This window comes from Mus caroli, unplaced genomic scaffold (assembly GCF_978045245.1).
Source record: "Mus caroli unplaced genomic scaffold, Mus_caroli_1 scaffold_2, whole genome shotgun sequence".
Classification (NCBI taxonomy): Eukaryota; Metazoa; Chordata; class Mammalia; order Rodentia; family Muridae; genus Mus; species Mus caroli.
The window spans coordinates 140,275,261-140,300,757 of record NW_028227257.1 but is presented as its reverse complement, the minus strand read 5'-3'; the positions used below and the strand labels follow the sequence as shown (position 1 = coordinate 140,300,757).

The following is a 25,497-nucleotide window of genomic DNA, read 5'->3' as shown; positions in this document are numbered from 1 at the left end:
CATGCCATCTTGTGGTCATAGTGGTGCATGCTTTCACTCTAAACACAGCATTTGGAACACAAAGGCAGGAAGACCTTTATCATTTTAAGGCCAGCCTTGTTTACAGAGAGGGTTCCACAATATCCAGGGATACATGGAATTCTCATCTCAACAAAAACAACCAACACCACCCACCACCACCACAAAAAATGCATGGTATCTTCAATACTAACTTGTAGAGGCTACACAATGTCTTGGGACCCTAAGGGATGCAAACACATCTAGTCTGGTCATCATTAGAACTAGCCATTGAGAACTGAAGGATGGCTACTCCTCAGCCCTCAAGAGGGTATGGGAACTAAGAGAATTAAAATAAAGCAGTAACCAACCACTGGATTAGAGTGAAGACAGTATAGTTTGATGGTCTTCCTCCCAAGTGTGAATGAGGCATCTTCACTTGGACCCTTCAGCTTGTTGAATTTTGTGAGTTCTGTGGACAGTATCTTGGGTATTCTGTCCTTTTGGTTTTAGCTAATATCCACTTATTAGTGAGTACATACCATGCATGTCCTTTTAGGTCTGAGTTACCTTACTCAGAATGATATTTTCTAGTTCCATCCATTTCCCTGCAAAACTCAAGATGTCTTCATTTTTAAAAGCTGGTTAGTTCATTATGTAAATGAACCACATTTTCTGTATCCATTCTTCTGTCAAGGGACATCTGGATAGTTTCCAGCTTCTGGCTATCACAAACAAGGCCACTATGAACATAGTGGAACATGTGCCCCTGTGGCATGGTGGGGCATCTTTTGGGTATATTCACAAGAGTGGTATGGTTGGGTCTTCAGGTAAATCTCTTTCCAAATTTCTGAGGATCTTCAAGATTGATTTCCAGAGTGGTTGTACCAGTTTACAATCCCACCAGCAATAGAAGAGTATTTTTTTTTCCACATTACCCCCAATATGTGCTGAGGTTTTGATCTTAGTTATTCTGATTGGTATAAAATGGAATCTCAGGGTCATTTTGATTTGCATTTCTCTGATCACTAAGGACTTTGAATATTTCTTTAGAAGTACCTCTCAGCCATTCAACATCACTCTGTGGTGAATTTTCTATTTAGTTCTATACCCCATTTTCTGATTGGGTTCTTTGGTATTTTGGTGGTTAACTTCTTGAGTTCTTTATACATTTTGGATATTAGCCTTCTATCAGATCTGGGGTCAGTGAAGTTTTTTTTTTTTCCCCCTAATCTGTACATTGCTGATTTCTCTTATTGACTATGCCCTTTGCCTTACAGAAGCTTTCCAGTTTCATGTGGTCCCATTTATCAATTCTTTTTTTTTTGTTTGTTTGTTTTTTGTTTGTTTGTTTTTGTTTTTCGAGACAGGGTTTCTCTGTATAGCCCTGGCTGTCCTGGAGCTCACTTTGTAGACCAGGCTGGCCTCGAACTCAGAAATCCACCTGCCTCTGCCTCCCGAGTGCTGGGATTAAAGGCGTGCGCCACCACACCCAGCCTTAGAGCATGAGTCATTGGAGTTTTGTTTAGAAAATTTCCTTTGTGCCAATAAGTTCAAGGCTCTTTCCCACTTTCTCTTCTATTACATTCAGTGTATCTGGTTTTATGTTGAGGTCCTTGATCCACTTGGACTTGAGCTTTGTGCAAGTTGACAAATATGGGTCTATTTTAATTTTTTTACAGACAGTCAGTTATATCAGCACCATTTATTTTTTCCATTGTATATTTTTGGGTTCTTGGTCAAATATCAAGTGTCTCTGTGTGGCTTTATTTCTGGGTTTTCAATTCTATTATTAAAATAACTAGCATGTCTTTCTCTGTACTAATATCATGCAGTTTTTAATCACTATTACTGTGTAGTATAACTTGAGGTTAGGGATAGTGATTCCTCCAGCAGTTCTTTTATTGTTAAGAATTGTTTTCCCTATTCTGTTTTTTTTTTTTTTTGTGGCACTTCCAGATGAATTTGAGAATTGCTTTTTCCATATCTTTGAGGAACTGTGTTTGGATTTTGATGGGCACTGCATTGAATCTCTAGATTGCCTTTGGTAGGATGGCCATTTTTACTACGTTAATCCTACCAATCCATGAGCATGGAAGGTCTCTCCATTTTCTGAGATCTCCCTTGATTTCTTTCTTGAGAGACTTGAAGCTCTTGTCATATAGATCTTTCACTTGTTTAGTTAGAGTTACTCCCACAATATTTTATATTATTTGTGGCTATTGTGAAGGGAGTTGTTTCCCTAATATCTTTATCATCCTATTTATCATTTGTATAAGGAAGGCTACTGTTTTTGTTCGTTTGTTTGTTTTAGTTAATTTTATATCTGGCCACTTTGCTGAAGGTGATTATCAGCTGGAGACGTTCTCTGGTAGAACTTTTGGGGTCGTTTATGTGAAATATCATATCATCCTCACATATTGATAACTTGTCTTCTTCCTTTCTAATTAGTATCCCACTTTTCTTGTGGACAAATGACCTCTGATCATGCTTGAGAAATACTCAACAAACATCTAAATTATTAGATTTTCCTTGAGAGGTTAACAACACCCTTATTTCATCTAGCTGCACTTCCCCTTTATTCAGAATAGGTATAAGCTTTTCGCATGTTTTGTTTTAATTATTATTATATTTTGTTTATTGTGTTCATTACATAGACATGTCTAACAGTAAATACCTTTTACTTAGAAGTGGTCTGTGATTAAAACTATTGAAAGATCAACTCTCTAAATTCTCTAAAGTCTTCTAAACATTACAAAATCAGACATAATTACATTGTCTTGATAGAATAATGGAACTCTATAAGGCTTTCAAGGAAGCTGTATAGAGCGTTAATGTTCTAAACTAATTTAGTAATCGAAATTAACATTATTCTTTGAGTCTAACTTCTCTTTGTACAGGTTGGACCAACACCATGGACTAACGTACATGAACACTCACTAGTGTGAGCATGGTTGAAAGCCATGGTAATCTTGTAGCAATCAGGATATTTTACATGCATGAAGTAGTAATCTAGACTGTAACTAGATATTCCTTCTTATGCAATTTTTCTTTTCCCCTTGAAAGAATGAGTGTAGTAAATTCCTAGTTTAAAAACATGTTGATGTGTCTTCCTTTATAGCCTCTGAGTGGGGTGTTTTCCAGCATTTGGCAGAAAGTTCAATATTCATCTAATAAAATTATTTCTTGGGAAATGTGGCTCCTTTTATGATAATGTGACATCTAAATAGCTAAGAGCACCTTCTTACCCTCTGAAATTACTATTACTTATATGGGCTTTCAGTGAGTGAGAAGAAGGCATGTTTCAGAACAAGGGCAAGCACTATGTGGAACATGCCCCCACACCTGATGTCTTTTGCACCAAAGCTGTTTTATGTAATCTGACATATTTTATTACAAAGAAGATTGACCATGCAGATGTTTGGATATCCTACTCTCAATGAAACAAGTTGGAACATTCTTGATCACCAAGTCACTTTCTATCATTCAATTTTTTTCTGAGAATTGCCTTTAAGAAAATTTTTTTTTAAATTTGGTACACACCTAACCTGGTGCATTATTTTCTATAAAACACTTTCTCGGCCGGGCGTGGTGGCGCACGCCTTTAGTCCCAGCACTCGGGAGGCAGAGGCAGGCGGATTTCTGAGTTCGAGGCCAGCCTGGTCTACAAAGTGAGTGCCAGGACAGCCAGGGCTACACAGAGAAACCCTGTCTCGAAAAAAACCAAAAAAAAAAAAAAAAACAAAAACAAAACAAAAAAAAAAAAAACACTTTCTCTAATGTTGAAAATTACTCTTGCCCTGAAACAATCTGTACTTACTCTAAATTACATCCTTGAAAAAATTTTACAACAGACAGGATGAAAGAAACTTACCATAGCCATCTGCCTTTAAAATTTAATGTTTTTTATATGCCTGTAAGGTCATCTGCATACTATCATTTTTAAATGTTCTTAATGATTAATAAGATGATTAAATAGTTTCAAACACTACATTTATCTCAATTATTCTTCAGAAATTTTGAGTTCAAGTATTGAGGAAAAATGAAAATATTTATTTACTTGTTTCTCTTCAGTATATAAAATTAGTCTAAATATCTCTCACCACACATAACCTTTTCTAAACCAATCTCCCAAAACTATCACACTAGTCCTTCCTACCATGGTGTTCATGTATTCACAAAACACACGACAGAGAAAATCTAAAACTCTCTGACCAAAGAACATAAAATGTACCTATTCAGATTATATTGTGCATTGTATAGTCTTTTAGAACAGTAGTTTACAATCTGCTCACCCTGACCCCTTTAGCTAGCTTTTATCTCCAAAAATACAATTTATTTTTATTTATTTATTTATTATTTATTTATTTTTAACATTACAATTTATAAAAGGAGCAATATTACACTTATGAAGTAGCAGTGAAAATAATTTCATGGTTAGGGGTGTCACCACCAGATGAGGAACTCTATTAAAGTGTCACAGTATTTAGAAGGCTGAGAACCACTGTCTTAGAACTATGCTCCATCTTTCCAATGTGTCCCTGCATACTAACTCAAAGTAATTTCCAAGGGTAAGAAATTTGGACACTGTTGCTTCAGGAATAGTGAAACCATGGAAATAGGACTAAAGAATATGTAGAGAAACAAACATTAAGGACTACTTCTAATGCACAAAATCACATAATCTTGATCTAAGTGAATCATACCATATATATGATTTTTGCTTTTGTCTCTGGAAGTAAATGGCTAAACATAACAATTGTTATCAGGGATATAATTTTCCTCCTTGTCTGTGTATATTCGCATTTCTTTCATATTATGCACTTTTCGGTCTCCCCATTCAAGGTCAAATTAGTGATAATATATATGAATTGGGAAACTTTTTCTGACTTACTTTGAAAATCTTTACAAATGGTTTTCAGAAATTACAGAGAAACACAGTGCTGATTGAGTTAGCTCTGCTACCTGAGACTGAAGTGTTATAAAACACAGATAAGTGATAAAACCTCTCAGTGAGGATATTGTTTGTTTTCTTATTGGTAATTTAATTTCTAATAATTTGTTCCATCAATTACAATAGTACCTCAAGGAAGTCCAGACTACATTCATTCTAATTGTATGATAATGTTGTTATCCTTTGAAGTCTTATATGAGTCAATGATGGCATAAAAGTTAGAGAAATGGCTTCTAAAGATTTTAGACACACTTACTTGTGCTGATATGCTCGGATTTGCTGCTCTTTGGAGCTGGCCTCTCACACTGTGTCCCTGACCAATTAGTGGAGCACCTAGAAAGATCCAAAAAGCAACAGTAAATCAGTGAATAGCACATAACACAATGTTCACGAACGTGGATACTTCAAGCAAACCAAGAAAAGAGACAATCATTATAAATTCCTCATGAACAGGAGACATTCTCACTAATTTGTTTCACATTTTCAGTATGCTGAAGGTAACATTAACTGAATAGCATGAATTGTGACATGTAAACAAAAAAATCAAGCAGCTACTTCACCAATGTTGAGTGTGTATATCATACAACCCCTCTTTATTTTTAAGTTTTGACATTTTGTTCATCTGGTTGCCTAAGATGTAACTAACAAACAGTCTTCAAGGTTTCAGGTTTGCAAAAACTATGTGTGTAGGAATATTACAGTAGCAAGAGATAAGGAAATAAAATGTTTAATTTTGTTGTTAAATAATATGCCCATCAAAGGAGTTTATATGCATATGCTCAAATTTTCCAATAATAGACGTTGTTTCCCCATATTGGGATCACAACATGGTTTCCCTATGTCTAGAGGAGAATAAGAGGGGTAGGTTTGATTAAAATTTGTTATTAACAAAAAGCAGAAGAATCTGCTTGGGTAGAGCAGAAAAGAAGAATGTGAGCTGTTTTCCCTGAGTATGAACAATGTTAACTGGCTGCCATAAACGTCTCTGTGAGTCTATCAGCATCAAATCACGTAGAAGCAATGTCACTGGCCTCATTACATATTTAAAATGACTATCGAATATCATCATATTGATAATAGTTGTACACTATGGAAGAAAATCCTTCAGGACCATTCCAGGTGAATCTCTCTCAGTATACTGAGAACTACATAACTATAATATAAGATTTCTGCCACAATTATGACATATGAATAATGTTGTTTTCCAAACAATGTTTCTCTCATACCATGCACATTATTTTTGATATTTGTAAAAACACTATTGGCTCTTATAAAACATGGTAACATTCCAGAAAACCATCATAGTAACAAACTCAAATCACAAACAAAACTGGTTTCAAACAAAATACAGAATAAGGAGCACAATTGGTAGTACTGATTTCTTTTAAATATATACATATTTGATTGATAATGATAATATATTATGAGCATGGGACATGGTTCAAATGAAAATTAATATCATTATTATGTTGGCATTCCAGCAATTACTCACCTTTATGTTCAGTTACTTCATAGAAGAAGGCTTACATGAAATTTAATTTTCTATGCCTAGCATTTGTGATAGACTACATTATAAGTCAATAATTGAAACAGGTCAGTTAAAATCTAGGCCTTTGGGTCTTTTTATAACATTGAACCAAAATGAATGCAGTAGGCATACAAAATTAGAGTAAAGTGAACAATGAATGAAATGTTAAGTTTTGTAGAACATGTTATTATTTCTCATTTCTGTTTTTATAAATGTATGACCTAGAAACTCTCCAAATCTTTATAGGTTCTAATTCTTAACACATATCTCAGATAACTTAAAATAAGATGTTTGAGGGACATTTCGCAAACAGTCTTGAAGTAAAATCTAATAGTTGAAAACTGCTTTTCATTTTCTGTAACTTTACACCTGTCAAATCTTCCTATTTAACCACCTACAAAACTTTCTATACCTCAGTGGAAAATTTGTATAGATTACACACACACTCACTATATTATAAAGCTAAAACTGATATATGCAGCTATACTGAGTTGTTTTCCAAACTACTAATACTTACTCTTTATGTCAGTGTATTTTAAAAAGTGGACCAAGGTTCATCTTAAAATATGAGAATAGCATTTACTATATTTTATTGTCCTTCTATAGTAGCAATTCTCAACCTGTCAGTCACCACCCTCTTTGGGGGGTTAATGACCTTTCACAGGGGCCATATATCATAAATTCTGCATGCCATATATTTACATTATGATTGGTAACAGCAAATTTACAGTGATGAAGTAGAAATAAAAATCATATTATTGCTGGGGGTCAGCACAACATGAGGAACTATATTAGAGGGTTGCATCATTATGAACCACTGTTCTAAAGATACAAAAACAAAATCTCTGATGTCCTCATTGAAATGACTAAAATGAGAGTGAAATTACCTGAAAATTGGTAGATCAAATGCTAATTGAGCAGATGATGTTCTGGCAAGAACATCATGTCTTTTATATAATTCAGGATGTTAGAAAAATACGCTTTAGAGCCTAAGGCTAGCAGGCAATGTGAAATGGAGAATGAATACAGAAACAGTAGGAACCTTATGGAAATTCTTCAGTTTTTTGCATAGGACAGGTGGTATTTATTAACAATCTAATTTTTGAATTTATCCATGGCTTGAAGCCTAGCACTTATCGCAGGTAAGGAAGTGATGTGTTCATGTATTTTTAATATTTTATTGGATTATTTATTTATTTATTTACATGTCAAATGTTATCCCCTTTCCAGGTTTCCCCTCTGCAAACCCCCTATCCCATGCCCTTTACCCTGCTTCTATGAGGGTGCTCCCCCACCATGCTAGAGTACATTTAAGTTCCAAATCTTCAGGGAATATTTTACCTATTTTAAATCGGAATAACTCTCAGAAATCACACTTAAAATAATTATTTTTTTACCAGTAATAGATCTTAATCAGTGATGCTAACCTGAAAATTTCCCTATATTTCTTATAAAAGAATACTTTACAACCAAAGATAAAATAAGATGTGTTTCACTGTCTCCCTTTGTTCCAGATTTGAAAATAATTTCTTTGAGATATTAAATCAAATAGAAACCATTATTCTTGTTGCTTAACTTACAAAATTACAACCTAAGACATTTGCTGCTCCAGAAGTTTCTCTTCCAGTGGGTAATTTAAAACCAAGCATTTTAAAAGCATTTTTATAGAATTTAATAAATCTTCATATCTATGTAGACTGCAATGATCAAAGCCATTAATGGCCCGGCACTGAAGGAAAGGAATGTGCAGATCATGGAAATTTCCTGTTCAATTCCTCTTTGAATTATTTGCATAATCATACTCACTATAATTTCTTTGGCATCTCTTTTCCCCATTCTTTATTCATCAAGCCAAAATTTCTCATCCAAGCTTGAGCTACCTTTGAATCTGTACTACTGTAATTTACTGATATCTCTCTTCATCTACGAATAAACACTTGCAAGTTAGAATCACCACCCCAAATACCTGCATCTCACTCATTGGAGGACTGTCATATGGCTGTTTCCCAGAGCTTGTAAGTATGCACCATAGAGGACAGCTTTTGATTAAAACCAAATGAGTTTTAAATACTCTTGGATTAAAGACAGAATAATTAGGTAGATTCTTGAGTATTTAGCCAAATAATAATGTACACAATCCATCCTTCCATAATAATAATAATCATTATCAACATCATCAATATCTCCCTCATAACTTTGTGCAGTTATGCGTTGCTGATTAGAGAGTTTCTGATTCAACTTTCTTTGACATCGCTTTTTTTATAGAACACCAGCACTGTCTTAGTCAGTCTTTCTATTCCTGCACAAACATCATGACCAAGAAGCAAGTTGGGAAGGAAAGGGTTTATTCAGCTTACACTTCCATACTGCTGTTTATCACCAAGGAAGTCAGGACTGGAACTCAAGCAGGTCAGAAAGCAGGAGCTGATGAAGGAATGTTCTTGGAGGAATGTTCTTTACTGGCTTGCTTCCACTGGCTTGCTCAGCATGCTCTCTTAACCCAAGACTACCAGCCCAGAGATGGTCCCACCCACAAGGGGCCTTTCCTCCTTGATCACTAATTGAGAAAATGCCTTACAGTTGGAGCTCATGGAGGCATTTCCTCAACTGAAGCTCCTTTCTCTGTAATAACTCCAGCCTGTGTCAAGTTGACACAAATCTAGCCAGTACAAGCACTTAAGAGTTAAAATATCATTTACTGCTTCGTTGATTTCTTAATCTTATTCTTCTACTTTCATAAACTGTAAGCACAAAATCCCATTAATTTCATAAAATGTCTTAAATATCCTAAATTAGGATAATTACCAAACTGAACTTTTACTGAAACTTCAGATTCTGCATTCCCATATATCAATGGACTTATTATATATTATGGATTATGATCATACATCCATATGCTAGTCATGTTAATCTTATAGAACCAATATATAACACAAATAGATATAATTACTATACCTCCTACAACTATGCTATTATAACAAAGTTTACTCAATGTTTCATTGTTAGGCTATTAACAGTGATATAATACTACTCAAAAATATTGCTCAAAAGTTAGCTATGCGAATATATCAGTTTACATAGTATCTGTCACAAGTGACTTTTTAAGATAAGTTTTAAAAATTTGTTCCCATCTGTCTATCACTATATAAAACAAACTTATTTAGTTTATCATGTTATTACAATTTATATAACTATATTATAGCTATACTGTTTTTTTTTTTTGTTTTAATTAGCTCTCTATAGTAGAGAGTGATGTCAGTAAAGGCAATATTGGCCAGATGTTACATATAACAAACAAAATTAGAATGTTGAAGCAAACATATATAGGGCACAAGATATATCTAAAATGTAAGTTAATATTAAATAGCACAAATATCACATACAAAAAAGTGCTAAAGTACTCACAACTCCTATGTAGTAGAGAAACTTTTCGTAAAGACAATTAAGATTAGGATTGAACTGCTGGGTATGTATTAAGTTTCTTGGGTATGATCTTCACAGGAAAAATAATGAATTCATATGAACTGTCACTTTGAAGAAATGTGGTCTACAGTCACCTACTTTAGGAGAACTTCAAAACAATATAACAAGATTAATAAATGCTTTTTTTCTTTTATCAAATTTAAAGGTCAAGGGACTTTTCTGGACACAGTGAAATGCAAAGGTGAACCTTAAAACAATTCAAACTGTATTTCTCCTTATGGTATGTGTGAACATTTCTATTTTAGGCATGACAATAGACACTCAAAAGAGAAAAATATCCCAAAAGTCTCTATTTTTCTCCATATAGGAATTAATGAAGCAATGGAGAAATTCCATGTGTATTTTGTGGGTCTCAGTGCTCCTGAACCTCTCTCAATAAAAATAGAAACATGACTATCACACATCTTCAAATTTGTATAAAAATATTTTTACATAGTAAAAATTAGATAAATTATGCCATGAAAGATACTCATTAATTTTCTAAGTAAATTTTACTCTGAACCGTTTGATTATCATTTTCTGAACTTAGGGTATTTTCAAAAAAGCCTGATTATAGTTCAATGCATTAAGACACATGGTATTCTTTATTTTTTTCCTACTTAAGGCAGTACCAGGTTTTTAATATAAAGTTAGAATATTAAATAAATACATTTTAATAGTAAAATGACCATAATTCCTGCCCAGCTCTTATTGTTTTATTCTCTGCTCTCCAGGAGAGAGGGTGTATCAATATTTTTTCCTCATATCAAGATGACACTTTAGTTGTGATTCCAATATACCATAGATACACACCTAATATATATGTTGTATGTTGGAAGATGGAGTCATGCAGCCAATCAGATAGGTCTTAACTTTTCTATGAAGTCTAATTTAATTTGATCAGTTAAGTCTCAAAAATTAAAAACTGCTAGAATGGGTGACCTATATGACATGCATGAGTTTTGAAATTCAGCCTGTCAGGGCTGAAATCTAGGCCTCTACTTTACCCCATTACAGGTTTTTCATATCTCCTGCAGGAGCAAGCATCCTCCCTGCTCGGTCAAATGATGACAGGGATCCAGCCAAGTCTTAGCTCTGACCACTGTCCTTAAGATCCATTTACATTGTGCATGTTTCCTCTTTCTTTTTCACATCGTTCTTTCCTCCTTTCCATTTTCCTTCATTTATTCTTTTGCTGTCCTTCTTTTTTCTTTTTAATTTGGATATTTTATTTATTTACATTTCAAATGTTATCCCCTTTTTTGGTTTCTCCTCTGGAACCCCCCATCCCACCCCCCTCCCCTGCTTCTATGAGGGTACCCCCACCCACTCACCCAACCACTCACTCCCACCTCACCACCCTGGCATTCCCCCACACTGGGACATTGACCCTTCACAGAACATATGACACCTGGATTGTTAAACTAGTAGACAAGTACTTCCCATTGATGCCGGATAAAGCCATCCTCTGCTACATATGCAGCTGGAGCCATGGGTCCCTCAGGTCTACTGTTTGGTTGGTGGTTTAGTCCCTGGGATCGCTAGTGTGTCTGGTTGGTTGATATTATCGTTCTTCTTATGGGGTTGCAAATCCTGTCAACTCCTTCAGTCCTTTCTCTAACACCTCTATTGGGGACCCTTTGTTCAGTCCAATGGTTGGCTGCGAGGATCTGCCCCTGTATTTGTTAGGCTCTTGCAGAGCCTCTCAGGAGACAGTTATATCAGACTCCTGTCAGCAAGCACCTTTTAGTATCCGCAATAGTGTCTGGGTTTGGTGTCTGTATATGGGGTGGATCCTAGGTGGGTCAGTCTCTGGAAGGCCTTTCCATCAGTCTCTGCTCCACACTTTGTCTCCATATTTCCTCACATGAGTATTTTGTTCCTTCCCTAAGAAGGACTGAAACATCCACATTTTGGTCTTCCTTCTTCTTGAGTTTCATATGGTCTCTAAATTGTATCTTGGGTATTTTGAGCTTTTAGGCTACTATGTACTTATCAGTGAGTGCATACCTTGTGTGTTCTTTTGTGACTGGGTTATTAAGCAATATAAAGCATAAAAAAAAAGCCTTTAAGTTTCTTAACAAATTATGATTATAAGAAATTTGAAGGTAATCTGTTTAACAATGAGTAATTTTATGAACATTAAATGTACAGATTCTATCAGCCTACTAGTATTAATATAAACTTTATTAATATTTTCTGTGCTAATATGATCTTAATATAACTTTACTATGATTATAATATTTAATTTCATTTCCTAGTAGAGAAAAATCTTAGGTATAAGTTTCTTTAGTGATGTAATGGGATAACTGTCTCTACTACTATCTTTGTATGAAAAGAAAGATGTAAATCATTTTTACATGATTATAGTATGAAGATATTTTCCTACTAATGTTGTTGGCACAGTATAAGAATCAATCTTTCATGAGAAGTACAGAAGTTACTATGGAATCAAGTGCTACATTAAAGGTAGGCTGACACAATTTTGTCCATTTGTTCAATTTTGAAAAATAAGCAGGGAATAAAACTTTCCTGTTATGAACATGTGACATCTGGATTGTTAAACTAGTAGACAAGTATACAAGTATACAGTAAAGTGTTGAAAAGGTAATGAATAGTTACACACACCACACCATTGGTTTTGTTTCTTTATTTTGACACACTTATTATATTAAAAACCAAGAATATGTTTCCACATGAAAAGAAATAATGAATCTCATCAAACCTGCATATAAATATATACATATTATGAATTTTATATTAAAATTATTTTATAGGACTGGAGTTATGGCTCAACAGTAAAAAGCACTTTCTGCTCTTCCTTAATACTGTGGCTCACTTTCAAATACTCTCATGGCAGGCAAACAGCTCTGTGTAACTGCAGTTCTAAGGGATTTGATCCCCTTTTCTGGTCTGTACAAGTATCATTCTAGTGATTTCCATATATACAGAGAGACAAAACACACACACACACACACACACACACACACACACACACATATATATATATATATATATATATATATATATATATATATATATACACACACACACACATATATATATATATATATATATAAAACAAAAAATTTTAAAATCTTTTTAAAATATTCTAACACATAAAGATAAATTTTTATGTACTATTGGGCTAACATGTTATATCTGTACTTGTTAAAACTGCATTTTTGTATCAGGTTAAAGACTTCTATCTCCTTAAGTGCTTATTATTTCTGCCTTTGAAAAAAATGGGAGGAAGATACATCGTGGATGTGGATGAAGTAGGAGGGGAAGCCAGGTATGCTGAAGAACTGGGGTTAACAGTGGAGATTGTATTTGAATGAGAAATGAGAGACTTAAATATCTGTGGTTAGACGACATGATCCCCTGAGCAGCATAGCAGGTTGGTTCATAGGAAATGTTTGCTGGTACTGGGGTCTAAGATTATGGCATGAGTCAGTGGAAGGAATGTAGGAGGAGAAGGTCTATGTGACCTCCTCCTCGAGACAGAGTCTGTAAGGAAGGAATGTCATAGCAAGTGGTTTGCTAGAGATCTGGGAATGAGAGTAGGAGACAGGATTTGGAGGCGTGGAAGACACTAATGTAAAAATTCACAAAATTATTTATTCTTTGAAAATAAATAATATTTATTTATTGAAATGTTATTTCAATGATTTACTGATCTCTTGTTAGTAAGCAGGATCACAATCTTCTGACGGTACAATCTAGAGTTTAAGCTTGTTCAGAAAAGTATGATGTGTGGTATCTATTTCTGTCAGCTTGACAAGCAGGGCAAAAGCTAGAACAAGTTATAGCCTGTCACCTGGGACTATAAAGGACAAGTATTGATGTTGCAGGCTATATTGAGTTTTGCTGCTCTGAACAACATGCGCACTTCATGTTTTATGTTTTCAGAATACTCCTAGGGGCAGAAACAAATTAGTAACATGCAGTGATCTGACGGAAGCGTGGGCAGCACAGGCTGTTCAAGTTCACCTGCTCAATACCTTTCTGGAAATGTGAGGTTTGCTTGGAATAACCCTTGGACTTTTCTTGGCTCTTCTCTCTAGTGCCCCTGGTCTGCATGAAGAAGGGCTGCTTCTCCTGGTAGACAGAATCCCAAAGCTAATAATTCCAGCTCCCTTCTGCAAGACCATAGATGTGAACAGTCAGGCCTTAAGGAGGCATAGAAGGATAATGTCTACTTTTGTAAAAGAATAACAGAGCTTTACAAAAGATGAAATAGCCCTTCTTCCTTCCAAAACCTTATCCCCAGTTTCTCAAACAGCAGCTGGGCATTTCTTCCATTTTATTCTCCCTTGGGAGTTGGAAAATAATCTTGTGCTTCTAATAAGAACATTATGTTAGAACAACGACAAATCCAAAGGAAAGGAAGATGTCCATAAGCTATTGTTCTGGTTCCAGGCCCTCAGTTATCCACAAGCTCACATTGGAGAGGCATACACTTTCTCTATTTACTTTGGCTATTTTTATAAGTCAAATTCTGCCTTGCTTTCAGGGGTCACAAGAGGTTTTGATCTTGGCACTTTTTTTCCTGTGCTCTTTCTGTGGCCACTTCGGTCAAGGTTACTACACTGCAATTTAATGGCTGCTGATGTGATTATATCTTTCTTTCAATACTAAGCCCGTTCTTTTGGTGTGAGATTCTTTCTTAGTTTCCATTTTTTCCCCAGACTTCTGAAGGCTAGATTATACTAGCTTCTGGTCATTTTAAAGCTAGTTAATAATAATTTCAGTTTCTAAAATTGTCTACAGTTTGGAAAACAGTATTCTATGTGATTTATAGATGTTAGGGTTTTTGATCCTTACAATGATCTAAGACAATAGATGCAAACAGTGTGTTCACAATAAGACAATAGATATAGGAGCACAATTAAACCCCAACAAGTAAGGTCTGTCATTCTGTGTTTGTACTTCTTACTAGGAAACACATTAGTCAGTTTTTAACTTGAAAAATCATTGTCTTGTTTATATTGAAAATTAGGATTCATTATTAATTTCCTTTTTAAAAACACATGGGTTTTGGTAGGATAGCCATTTTTACTATGTTAATCCTATCAATCCATAAGCATGGGAGATCTCTCCATTTTCTGAGGTCTTCTTTGATTTCTTTCCTGAGAGACTTGAAGTTTTTGTCATATACATCTTTCACATGTTTGGTTAAAGTTACCCAAAGATATTTTATATTATTTGTGACTATTGTGGAGGGTGTTGTTTCCTGATTTTCTTTCTCAGCTTGTTTATCATTTGTATAAAGGAAGGCTACTGATTTGTTTGAGTTAACTTTATTTGGGGCCACTTTGCTGGAGTTGTTTATCAGCTATAGAAGTTCTCTGGTGGAACTTTTGGGGTCTTTTATGCTTCTTCATTTCCAATTTGTATCCCTTTTACCCCCTTTTTTGTATAATTACTCTGGCTAGAACTTCAAGTACTTATATTGAATAGATAGGGAAAGAGTGGGCAGCCTTATCTAGTCCCTGATTTTAGTGGGATTGATATCAAAACAATGGGATGATTATTAAACCATAGGCTTATTGCAATGCAGATGTCTATTGTGAAATTCTGTATCAATGCAAAGTAATTGTATGATACATGAAGAATGCATGTTAATGGTTGGGAATTAATAAGTAAATCAGAAACAATACATCAAGGGAAGGAATTTTTTATCTTGTGGTGAGGAATAAGACATACAAATTTAAGACTGAGATGTACTATAGGCAGGATTAAAAGACCAATTTCACAGAAATATATTCCATGTCCAAAGGCTGCACTAAGAAGAAGTTTGATTTTCCCATGAAATATGGATCAAAGCAAACAGATGTGGAAATTGTGAACACAATAGAAATAGCAGGATATGTGGACAGACTTTGAGGAAATCCTGCTTCTCTCAACACAAATGCCTATTGATATTTAACCTAGTTAAAAAAAAAAAACCAAGGGGGGAGAGAGAGAGAGAGAGAGAGAGAGTATCAGATTTTCAGCTTTGGTTTGAAATATAAAATTACAGCATAAAACTTCCCAGTGCTAAATTGCCTTAACCACATGGGAAACTGTTCTTGCCCTGGGCAGGTAGCAACAACACACAATGTGGGAAGTGTCCTGGCATATTTCCATATTGCCTTCTGAAAACAGAGAGCACCTAAATAGATATGGATTCCAAAGCAATAAAATATTGAGGTACATATTTTTAGTTTTCCATTTTCAGAAAATTCACATATACTTTAAGATCTTATTTTTTCTTTGGGATATTAAAGAGAATTAAATTACATGGAGAATTATATTTAAAAATTCAGCAATGTTCATATCTCAGTAATATGTATCCATTACTACATTTTAATATATTTTGTTTAATAGCTTTCTCTGTGCTTTTACAGAGAAAATTCTTAAAGAAAATATCTTAAAATGTAATTTGAATATTGCTGATTATTCATATATACACATATGTATGCTACACAAACACTTCACTGGAGTATATTCAAGCCCTTGGATTTTAGAAGACATCACTGTGCTTTCTTTACTGTGCTGAGTATTGTATAAACCAGGATGGCATATAACTCATTATCCTCAAAAGATTTCTCATATATATATATGTGAACAGAAGCGTTTGCATCATTTTGTCATTTTATAAGGCATTAGTAATTCAAACGGTACACTACTATCTCCTATTCTTGGGGCTTTGTAGGCACTTATATATCCAGATATAATATGTTATATTATTTTGAGCTATGAAACAAATAAATCATAAAAGATGAATAAAAACTTAAATAGAAAATTTGGGTTTGAGCTGGTTATATGCACTTTTAATCTTAGTACTCAGTATATCAAGGCAGGGAGACAACTGTTCTATGACTAGTCTAAGCTTAAAGGGATGAGTGTATCTCAGGGAAATTGTTCCCATACAATTAATACTTAGCCCCTTGGTTGCTAACTGTTCTGTTGCTAGTCTAAGGTTAAAGGAATGAATGTATCTCAGAGAAATTGTTCCCATAAAATTAATACTTAGCCCTTTGGTTGCTCTATAACATTAGGAGTACATTTTGTTATTCTGTATTATTTCTGCTATTAAAAGGCTTGTTTTGAAGTGCGTTAACTGATATGTTAGAGAAATTTTGGAACATATTTATCTGGAACTGAATAAAATTCCTATCAGAACTACATCTAAATACTTCAGACCACACATAATTGAAGTGTTTAGTTGAATGACTAGTCCACCATGTATTTAACAGCACAAAGCATTAACTTGTATAAAGTTAAAGGGGATTGGTTTCACAAGCTTCTTACTTTGAATCTACTAGTCCTAGCTGTTCAGTGTTAGTTTTAGAAAATTAGGACATATCAAGTTATATACATACAGATGCTATTAGTCCAAGAAAGGACACCAAAAATAAAATAGGCAGCTCAGGGTGATGGCTTACACTTCTAATACCCCAATTGGGAAGCTTAGGTAAAAGGAATGTCATTAGTTCAAGGTCAGCCTGGGTTCAATACTCGATTTCAGAAAAGCCCTGTTGACAGAATTAAGACCCTTTTAAAAAAAAAAATCCAAGAATCATGCTTTATAAATGAATGGCATGCTAACAAGACTTAGCATGTTGGTTTGGAGCAGTAGGGCCTGAAGAATTAAGTGAATAGAACAACCAAGTGATAATTGTTTTATTGAACGTCATGAACAAATATAGTGAGGTGTCACATGCAGCTGATTTTCTATGGCTTGTGTGTGCACAGCTGTGTGCATGTGGAATGGCAGTGGAGTACAGGAAACAGAAGAGAGCCAAGCATCTGTTTCTTGTGAATGACCAATGGAATTATAGGTATTGCTATAGAGTAATAATACAGAGTTGTTGCATACAAAATCTGGGTCGCATGTAAGTGTGACCCTAAACCTATGAGAAATTCTTTGACTCCAGAAGGCATGAACTATTTGCTATTGCATTTCATTATTTTTCATTATGGCTGAAGAGATAGCTCACTAGTGAAGAACAGTGGCTGCAATTCCTGAGGACCAGGGATTAATCCTACACAATTGCTCATAACCATCTTTAACTCCAGTTGCAGGGAATCCACCACCCCTTTCTGGCTTCTGTGGGCATCAGTCATGCAAGTGGAGCACAGATATACATAAAGACAAAACTAACATATACATGAAATAAAATATTAAAATTTAAATATAATTCTATTAACATTTTAACAATAATAAGAGCTCAATAACATTGTCAAAATAACATACTGGAGAATTTTGAAATATAGTTTTAGCAGTTTTCAATTGACTACTTTAAAACTTTTTCCAAGTCAATGTAAAAACGTACTATGTTTTATTTCTTTGCTTTTCTTTGCCATTTTCCTTTTGTTGCACACAAAGTAATAAATGAAAATGGCCATCTAGAGACAAAAGTGAAGGCTTTCAACCAACAAATCTGTTCCCTGAATTGAAGGATATAGCCATAAAATTTCTAGGTAGAAAACCTGAGCTGTCACCTTCATAAGATCTGAATACTTTATTGACTTTCCGACTGTGTGCATTAGTTTCATACAATTCAGGTAGGTTTTCTCCCCACGAGGAAAGCAAAAATGATAAGCCATTGAAACTAAAACAACTACTTGTAGCAGATTTTGTTTCCTATGAAGGTTTTAGATGAAATGGTATACATTATATTTTCACTAGAAATACTGATCACTACTGTGAGAGATCAGACTAACATACTCTTTGCTCAGCATCTCCCCATATAAGATTTGTTTGCTAGAAAGATGCTGTGGGCAATGTATAGTCCTTTACCTAGATTGCTTTGTATTGCATATAACCATTGGTAATATTAAGTTTTATTTACATTTGATTACATATTATAACTATAGAAATTATATATATGCTACAGATTCCTTAGGCTTTGTTTGTTTGTTTGTTTGGGTTTCGTTGTTGTTTGGGGGGTTGTTTGTTTTTGTTGTTGTTTTTTGGTTTTGTTTTATTTTCATATATCCTAAGCTTCCTTCTTAGGAGCCATGAATGTGAGAGAAAACCTGATCATCTTTTTCTACCTTTGTATATATTAAAATTGAGGTTTCAAACCTCCTGTAGCTAGGCAAGATTTGAGTAAAGGATAATGACACCAACCTACCCTCCAAAGTTTTGACCCCAAATTTGCCATGTCTACATAAAACGCAGAAACAAAGAGAAACTAAGGGAATGGGCAACCAATAACTGGCCCAACCCATCCCAAGGGCCAGCACCAGTCCTTGGCCAAGACACAATTAATGACTCTTTGTCATGCTTGCAGACAGGAACCTAGCATAACTCTTCTCTGAGAGACTCTACTCAGTAGTTGATTGAAATAGAAGCAGAGGCTCACCTGCAAAGATTGAACAGTGCTCTGAGAGACTTATGGAAGAGTTGGGGGAGGACTGAGGGCCCCGGAGAAGATAGGAAGACCAACAGAGTTAACTACCCTGGACCCTTGGGGTTCTCAGAGACTGAGCCACTAACCAAAGACCATACACGGGATGGACCTATTCTCCACTTCTGTAGCAGCCAAATCTTCATGTGAGTTCTCCAACAGCTAGAGCTAAGGCTCTCCCTAAAGATATTGCCTGTCTATGGAATCTGTTCCCCACAGGGCTATTTTGTCTGACTTCAGTGAGAGAGGATGCACCGAGTCCTGCAGAGACTTGATATTCCAGGGTGGGGAGATCCCAAGGGCCTCCACATTCTCAAGGAGAATGGGGCAGAAGATGGTGAATGGGAGGAAGGACAATGTGAGGGGGGCCGGGAGTAGGAAGGGGCATTCAGTTTTGGATGTAAAGTGAATAAATACAATTTTAAAATAGTGCTTCAATAAGAACACTTTTAATGGCAAAGTCTTTTTCATTGCAGAAATATGTTTTTCTGTTCTTATTTTTTCCCTTTATTGAACTCTTAACTAAACAATCTGGAAGAAATCTCTCATGTTACTTCCTGCCTCATCCTAAAGTTCATAGATTTTTTTGTGGATTCTGTCAGCATAGGGCTTATAACACATCTTTCTAAGAACAAACACCTTGTCTGTTATGGTGAGACACATGTAGGCTCACCTTTCTGGAACTGAAACTACTGGAAATTTCCTCTTCTTCAGTTCATAGGAAACTACTCCTGGATACATTTCTCTGAGTTATATTTTCTTCTCAATTAATCTTCAAAGCAGTAAACACTCCTCAGAGCGTGTTTGAAATTTCCTGCCCAGTGGCCTTTTGCCCTCAGTGACGTGAAATGTTGCTTCTCTATCAAGTGTACTTTGAGCATGCTTCTCTTTTCTAGATTTTTTTTCAGCCATTCCTCAGGTTTAAAGCCCCTATGATTTTTGTTTCATAATATTACTAACACCTGAAAGGCCTTTGACCCTCCCACTTGAAATCATGAAAAATTTCTTATTCAGCTGTTTTTCACACTTTAATGACAGTTTTATTATAACAACAAATTATTTTATTCTTTCTTAAAAGACATTCTTCTAGCCAAAATGAATTTTAAGTGTGTCAGCATTATATATCGGAATGATTAAAGTTCAGAGGAAGCAACATTGCATAATTCCATAATTGGACACAGACTGTCAAATTTTTGTGATCACCGTATGTTATCCTGAACAGGGTACAGCAGTTAGACAATAGCATTTTATATAATGTACTTCCAAGTCAGGTTTTATGGTCCTGAAACTATCTGTTGACTAATGCTTTACTCATTGGTTATTTATATTTATTTAACGAATTACCATGCAGATGAAAATAGGATTTCTCTATAATTTTATGACTTAACTGTTTGAAGTATATATACTATTTATCATATTTCTTCTGCTTACAAAAAATACTGAAAAAAAAGAAAAATCCAAGTACAAACACAACTTCCAAAAGGGCAAATAGACACAGAGATACTGTTATGTAAAAATAAAAGGCAGTCCCTAAACTCTTGGAGTTACCCTATTTCCTTTTTGCTGAGTTTACCAGCTACATTCATGATGAGACCCTGGTGCTGTTTGCTTAAAATTAATCATTACTCTGGAATTCTACAGCCATTTGGATTTCTTATTCTTGTGACATAGGGAATCCTTGCACAGGAAGCCATCTAGATACCTGTTTATGATGATGAGTCAAACTAAAGGTCCGATAGTTCACAAACTTTGCTCAGAAACAATGAAACAGTAAAAGGATAAACCAAGGTTACATTCCAGGGCAGGGATTATAGGGATGGTAAAACTAACATAAAAATGTCCTTCATTTTTCGGGGCCAAGGATCATTTTGAAGTCAGTCACTTTGAATGCCAATGAGTCACCATTCTGTCTATTCTTTCCTCTGTATGCATCCTCAGGTTGTAAGCATCAATTTCTGTTTGAAATGGCACCAAAACTTTTATTGCAGGATCCCTGATCTCCAAAATATTCCTCTTTGGTTTAACAGGGACTACCTTTTTCAGTGCCAACTTTATTCATTTCAAGTTTCTGCCTTATAGCTCCAGCAGCTCATGATAACAAACTTGTCAAGGTTTGATATAGAAATGCTGGAATATTAGCATGATTGTGTTATGCAGTTTCCTTAGGCTAACCCCACCTTCAGTGAGGGTACTCCAAGGTGCCAATCAGAGCTGCTTATTTTAACATTAAGTATTTAAAAAGACATCACATATGTGCCAACCCTATAACTCAAGTACATATGGCAAAAATGACATCTACTGTGGTCAGTTCAAAGGTGACACAGGGATGAGAAAACAGGGGTTTACTTTTCATGAATATCCAATTCACCACAAGCTGCATGAGGAAGAATGATGTAAACTATCAAGAAATTAAATTTCTTGAAATACTTTGGCATGCATTTATTTCTTTTCTTAGTAAATCAAACAGCCTCCATTGTAAATATAAGAAACAAATTGTTTACTATCCTATCAGATTTTGAAGTAGAAATGTGGAACTTAAAATACACTGTTCCAAATATAGTAGTGACAGACTAAACCACTTGCTTCTGTCTTCCTGGGATTACAATCTACCTTTCTAGCATACATGTTTTTAGGAACCAGGATGAGTAGCATTTTTATCATCTGCTATATTTCTGCACACTCTAGTGGTCTGCAGTGTGTACAGTTATCTATGAGCAAAGCATAGGTTAATTAAATGTGACAGAGATGAGCCCCAAGATTAAGTATACACTGTGAAATGCATGTGGATGTTCATGATTTAAATCAATGAACTGTGGCCTGAAATGATGTCACAGGAAGCACAGCAGTAAGTGGAAGGTTAAACCTACTTGCATCTCGGCTCATTAAACGCAGTTAAAGTGCAAATCCCCTCATTCTGACAGTAGTGATCACAAGGGTTCTCTTTCTGGTCACAGCGCTGACTTTTAAACCCCACAGAGCATCTGCAGAATTCCAGTAAAATACAACTGAATATAGTCTGACTTATTTGCCATATATGTTTAAATTTATGTTATACATTGATATTAATATAAAATGAACATGTTCCCAAAAATGCTTGCCTCCCTCATATACACACTGATCACATATTCCTGTAAGAAGTTGTGGAACAGGAAGTTAATAGGATTCATTTTGGGGTACTATCCCCTTATGCAATTAAAATAAAACCCAATAAATTGACTACAGACAATGAAATGGCTTTAGGTGGTCTGGTCTACAAAATCAACAAATGGGGAAGAGGGAGATACTAAATTCTAGATTTTCTAATTGAGAATCTCTGCTTTCCCTGGCTATATAGCAACCTGCCTGCACATAATGTATGCTCAAAGAGCCAAGGAATTAACTGGTTTATATTACATGATACTCTAAAACCTGGTTGAACATCAAATAACATCATGTATTTGTAAACATGGTCCTAGTTCTTTTGAAAAGTATAGTCCCAACTACTGAGGTATTTACACACACACATGCACATGTGTGGACACACACACACAATAAACTATGTTTCATGAAGCTTAATAAGATCAATAAAACCAGAGAAGTTTTCTCAGCATTTTTAAGTTGAAAAACTGTGAATGTCTCAAATGTAGAGATGCTAAGAATAGAATGAGCTGTTCCTCATGAGATCTTTAAGGGCTGATGAAAGAAGAATCATGCAGATCATGAGCCAATGAGGGACAGTTGACCAGAGATGTGCATGACACACTCACTTAGGAGTATTGCCCCTCCAAAAGGAAAACATTAGGATCGAGACTCTATCTTCATGCAACCCTGTCTTAAATTACATTAGTAGATACTCACACACACACAGGTATACTAGTCTCAGGGTCCAGCTGGCATGTGCCACCATTGTAACAGTAGCCATCACATAACTGACAGCTAGAGGCAATCTTCCCATTAGTACAGCTGCAGAAACAGAGGAAAAAGAGAAAACAGTGTTAACAGAATTATTGCTGTTGAAACACAAAACACCTGCAAACTAGAATGTGCATCATTTGAGAATACTCCAGTCTCCATGTAAATCTACATTTTCTGGAAAACAAGTTGTGGGAAGAAAACTTATTAGAAAAGTAACAGATTACTTGGACGTTTGCTAATTTTAACCCCTTTTCTTGTTAAAAATTTAAAGCATCTAGATAAATTGTTAGAATATATTCTGTCTATCACCTACATGATAGGAGGACTTTATGAATTTCTTTTTCAGTTAACTAGGACTTGGTAACATCAGTGTGAGTTATAAGCCACACGACAGAATACCCATTCCTAACGCTAGACATGACCTTGAAAATAAAGTCAGGCATCAGTATCATTAACAGAATTTTACATTCCTCAAGGTATAAAAAATTTGCATGACATCTCTTTTAGGGTATTTCCTTTTGACATTAAGGTCCCTGAAAATGATAGGTTAGCAACCCTGGTGTTCATAATTGCATTACATGCATAATCATCTGTCTTGCTGGAGATTATATGGCTGCTGGTAATCTACTCACTGAATATATTTTGGTCAGTGTTTGAATTTGAAGAGAGTTCTAAAAAGCCCATATTTCAAAATAGCATTTCTTTTAATATCATAATAATTAGGTGTGGTGAATTACCTATATGTAAGTTGTAAAATGGGACAGTATAAACTCAGAGTCCATCATGGGACAGGTGAGGGTGGTCTCAAATTCTGGTATAACCACAGTTTATATGAACGTTGTCTCTACAATACACATACAAAGTGAGCCAAATACAAAATCAAGAAGTACTGTTTTCTGAAAAGTTATGTATTAAGGGCACTTCTTTTTCTTATTTCCAAGATTTATTGAAAACCAATACAAAAATGTTACAGGTATTAATTATATTAAAGGAATAATATTAAAGAAAAGTTAGCTCACCATTCATTGAAGAATTTTACCTAAAAGAACTATATGCCAAAAGTTATTATCTAAAAGATAAAACTGCAAATTAATTTTGAAAATTCCTGAGTTCAACAGCTATAAGATATTTTGCCATTTTCTATTAACGTTTATTTGAATTTGAACAAGAGAGAATATTTTAAACATGGAACAAATACAATTTAATAACTTAAGAACATGTGGCATTTTACTGTATGTTATCTTCAATAAAGGTACATATCATACAAACAAGTTGACACACTATGGTTTAATGACTTCCAAAAAGTTACTTTTGAGTTATCTAGTAAATAGAAAGAATTCTTAGGACAGTTACTATTGAAGAGATCCTCTCTGAACTGTTCATTTGAAGTTATACGTTTCTCCTCAATAATATTTATATCTACCTCCAAGAGAAAGAACAATATATAGTGATAATAAGTATTAATGGTCATTTTCATAATTGAACCTGTAGATTGTTGATAGGATAAATACTAGAATTTCAAATGTACATGATTATTTGAATTTTTATACAAAAATGAACATAGAACATTTTATTTTTTGTAATTTAGGTTTAGAATTTCTTTTCACCTACAAAACATCCTGACATGAATCCAAGTTTCACTGTAATCCTAAGATGAAAGTCATTAGAAATTCCATCTCAGACTTCAGAATAGTGAATATATTCCACTTTTCTCTACTCAAGTGTCATATAGACCACTGATTAAAATATTACTACCAGACACCTAGTCATGAAGTTAGAATGGGTATCTATTGTTACAATTGTTTTTTATTCTAATCTATCACTTCATCTGTATATCCAGAAAAATCATTTGAAATATAGGAATTCCATGAATAGATGGAAATAGTCTCTTCCAGTTATAAATATTTGGTGTGTTTGTTCATAAATTTTGATTTCCTTTTATTGGGTAGTTTAGGGGATGGGTCTTACATCTGATCCTCTCTTCCTTATACAAAATTATTCATATGATGGGAGCTCACTGGATGATTCTATGTTTTCTGGGTAAACAGTGCCTGTGACTTAGTTCATTACCCTTGTTCTCAGCGTAAATCGAAGAGACTAATCAAAAACTTTATGTAGCCTGTTCTGATGAGGATCATAGAAAATGAGGAGAACAACTTACTGCAGCATAATTTTTTTCAAGATATATGAAGGTAATGCTCATGAAGCCTCCAAATAATGAGGGAGACAGTGTCCCTATTAGCCATCTTTTATCACCA

The 25,497-nt window shown here is 34.8% G+C and overlaps 1 protein-coding gene across 2 annotated transcripts in view; it reads right to left on the bottom strand.

The window, feature by feature from the left end:
- The window catches only part of Lrp1b (LDL receptor related protein 1B), a 2,026,300-nt gene that overhangs the window by 9,121 nt on the left and 1,991,682 nt on the right, over window positions 1-25,497 (bottom strand). For both annotated transcript variants that reach the window (XM_021181392.3, XM_029472167.2), the window contains exons 86-87: window positions 23,183-23,287; window positions 5,208-5,284 (exon numbers count right to left, since the gene is read on the bottom strand). In XM_021181392.3, coding sequence (XP_021037051.1) covers window positions 5,208-5,284; window positions 23,183-23,287 — 182 coding nt within the window. The remainder of the gene's footprint in view (window positions 1-5,207; window positions 5,285-23,182; window positions 23,288-25,497) is intronic.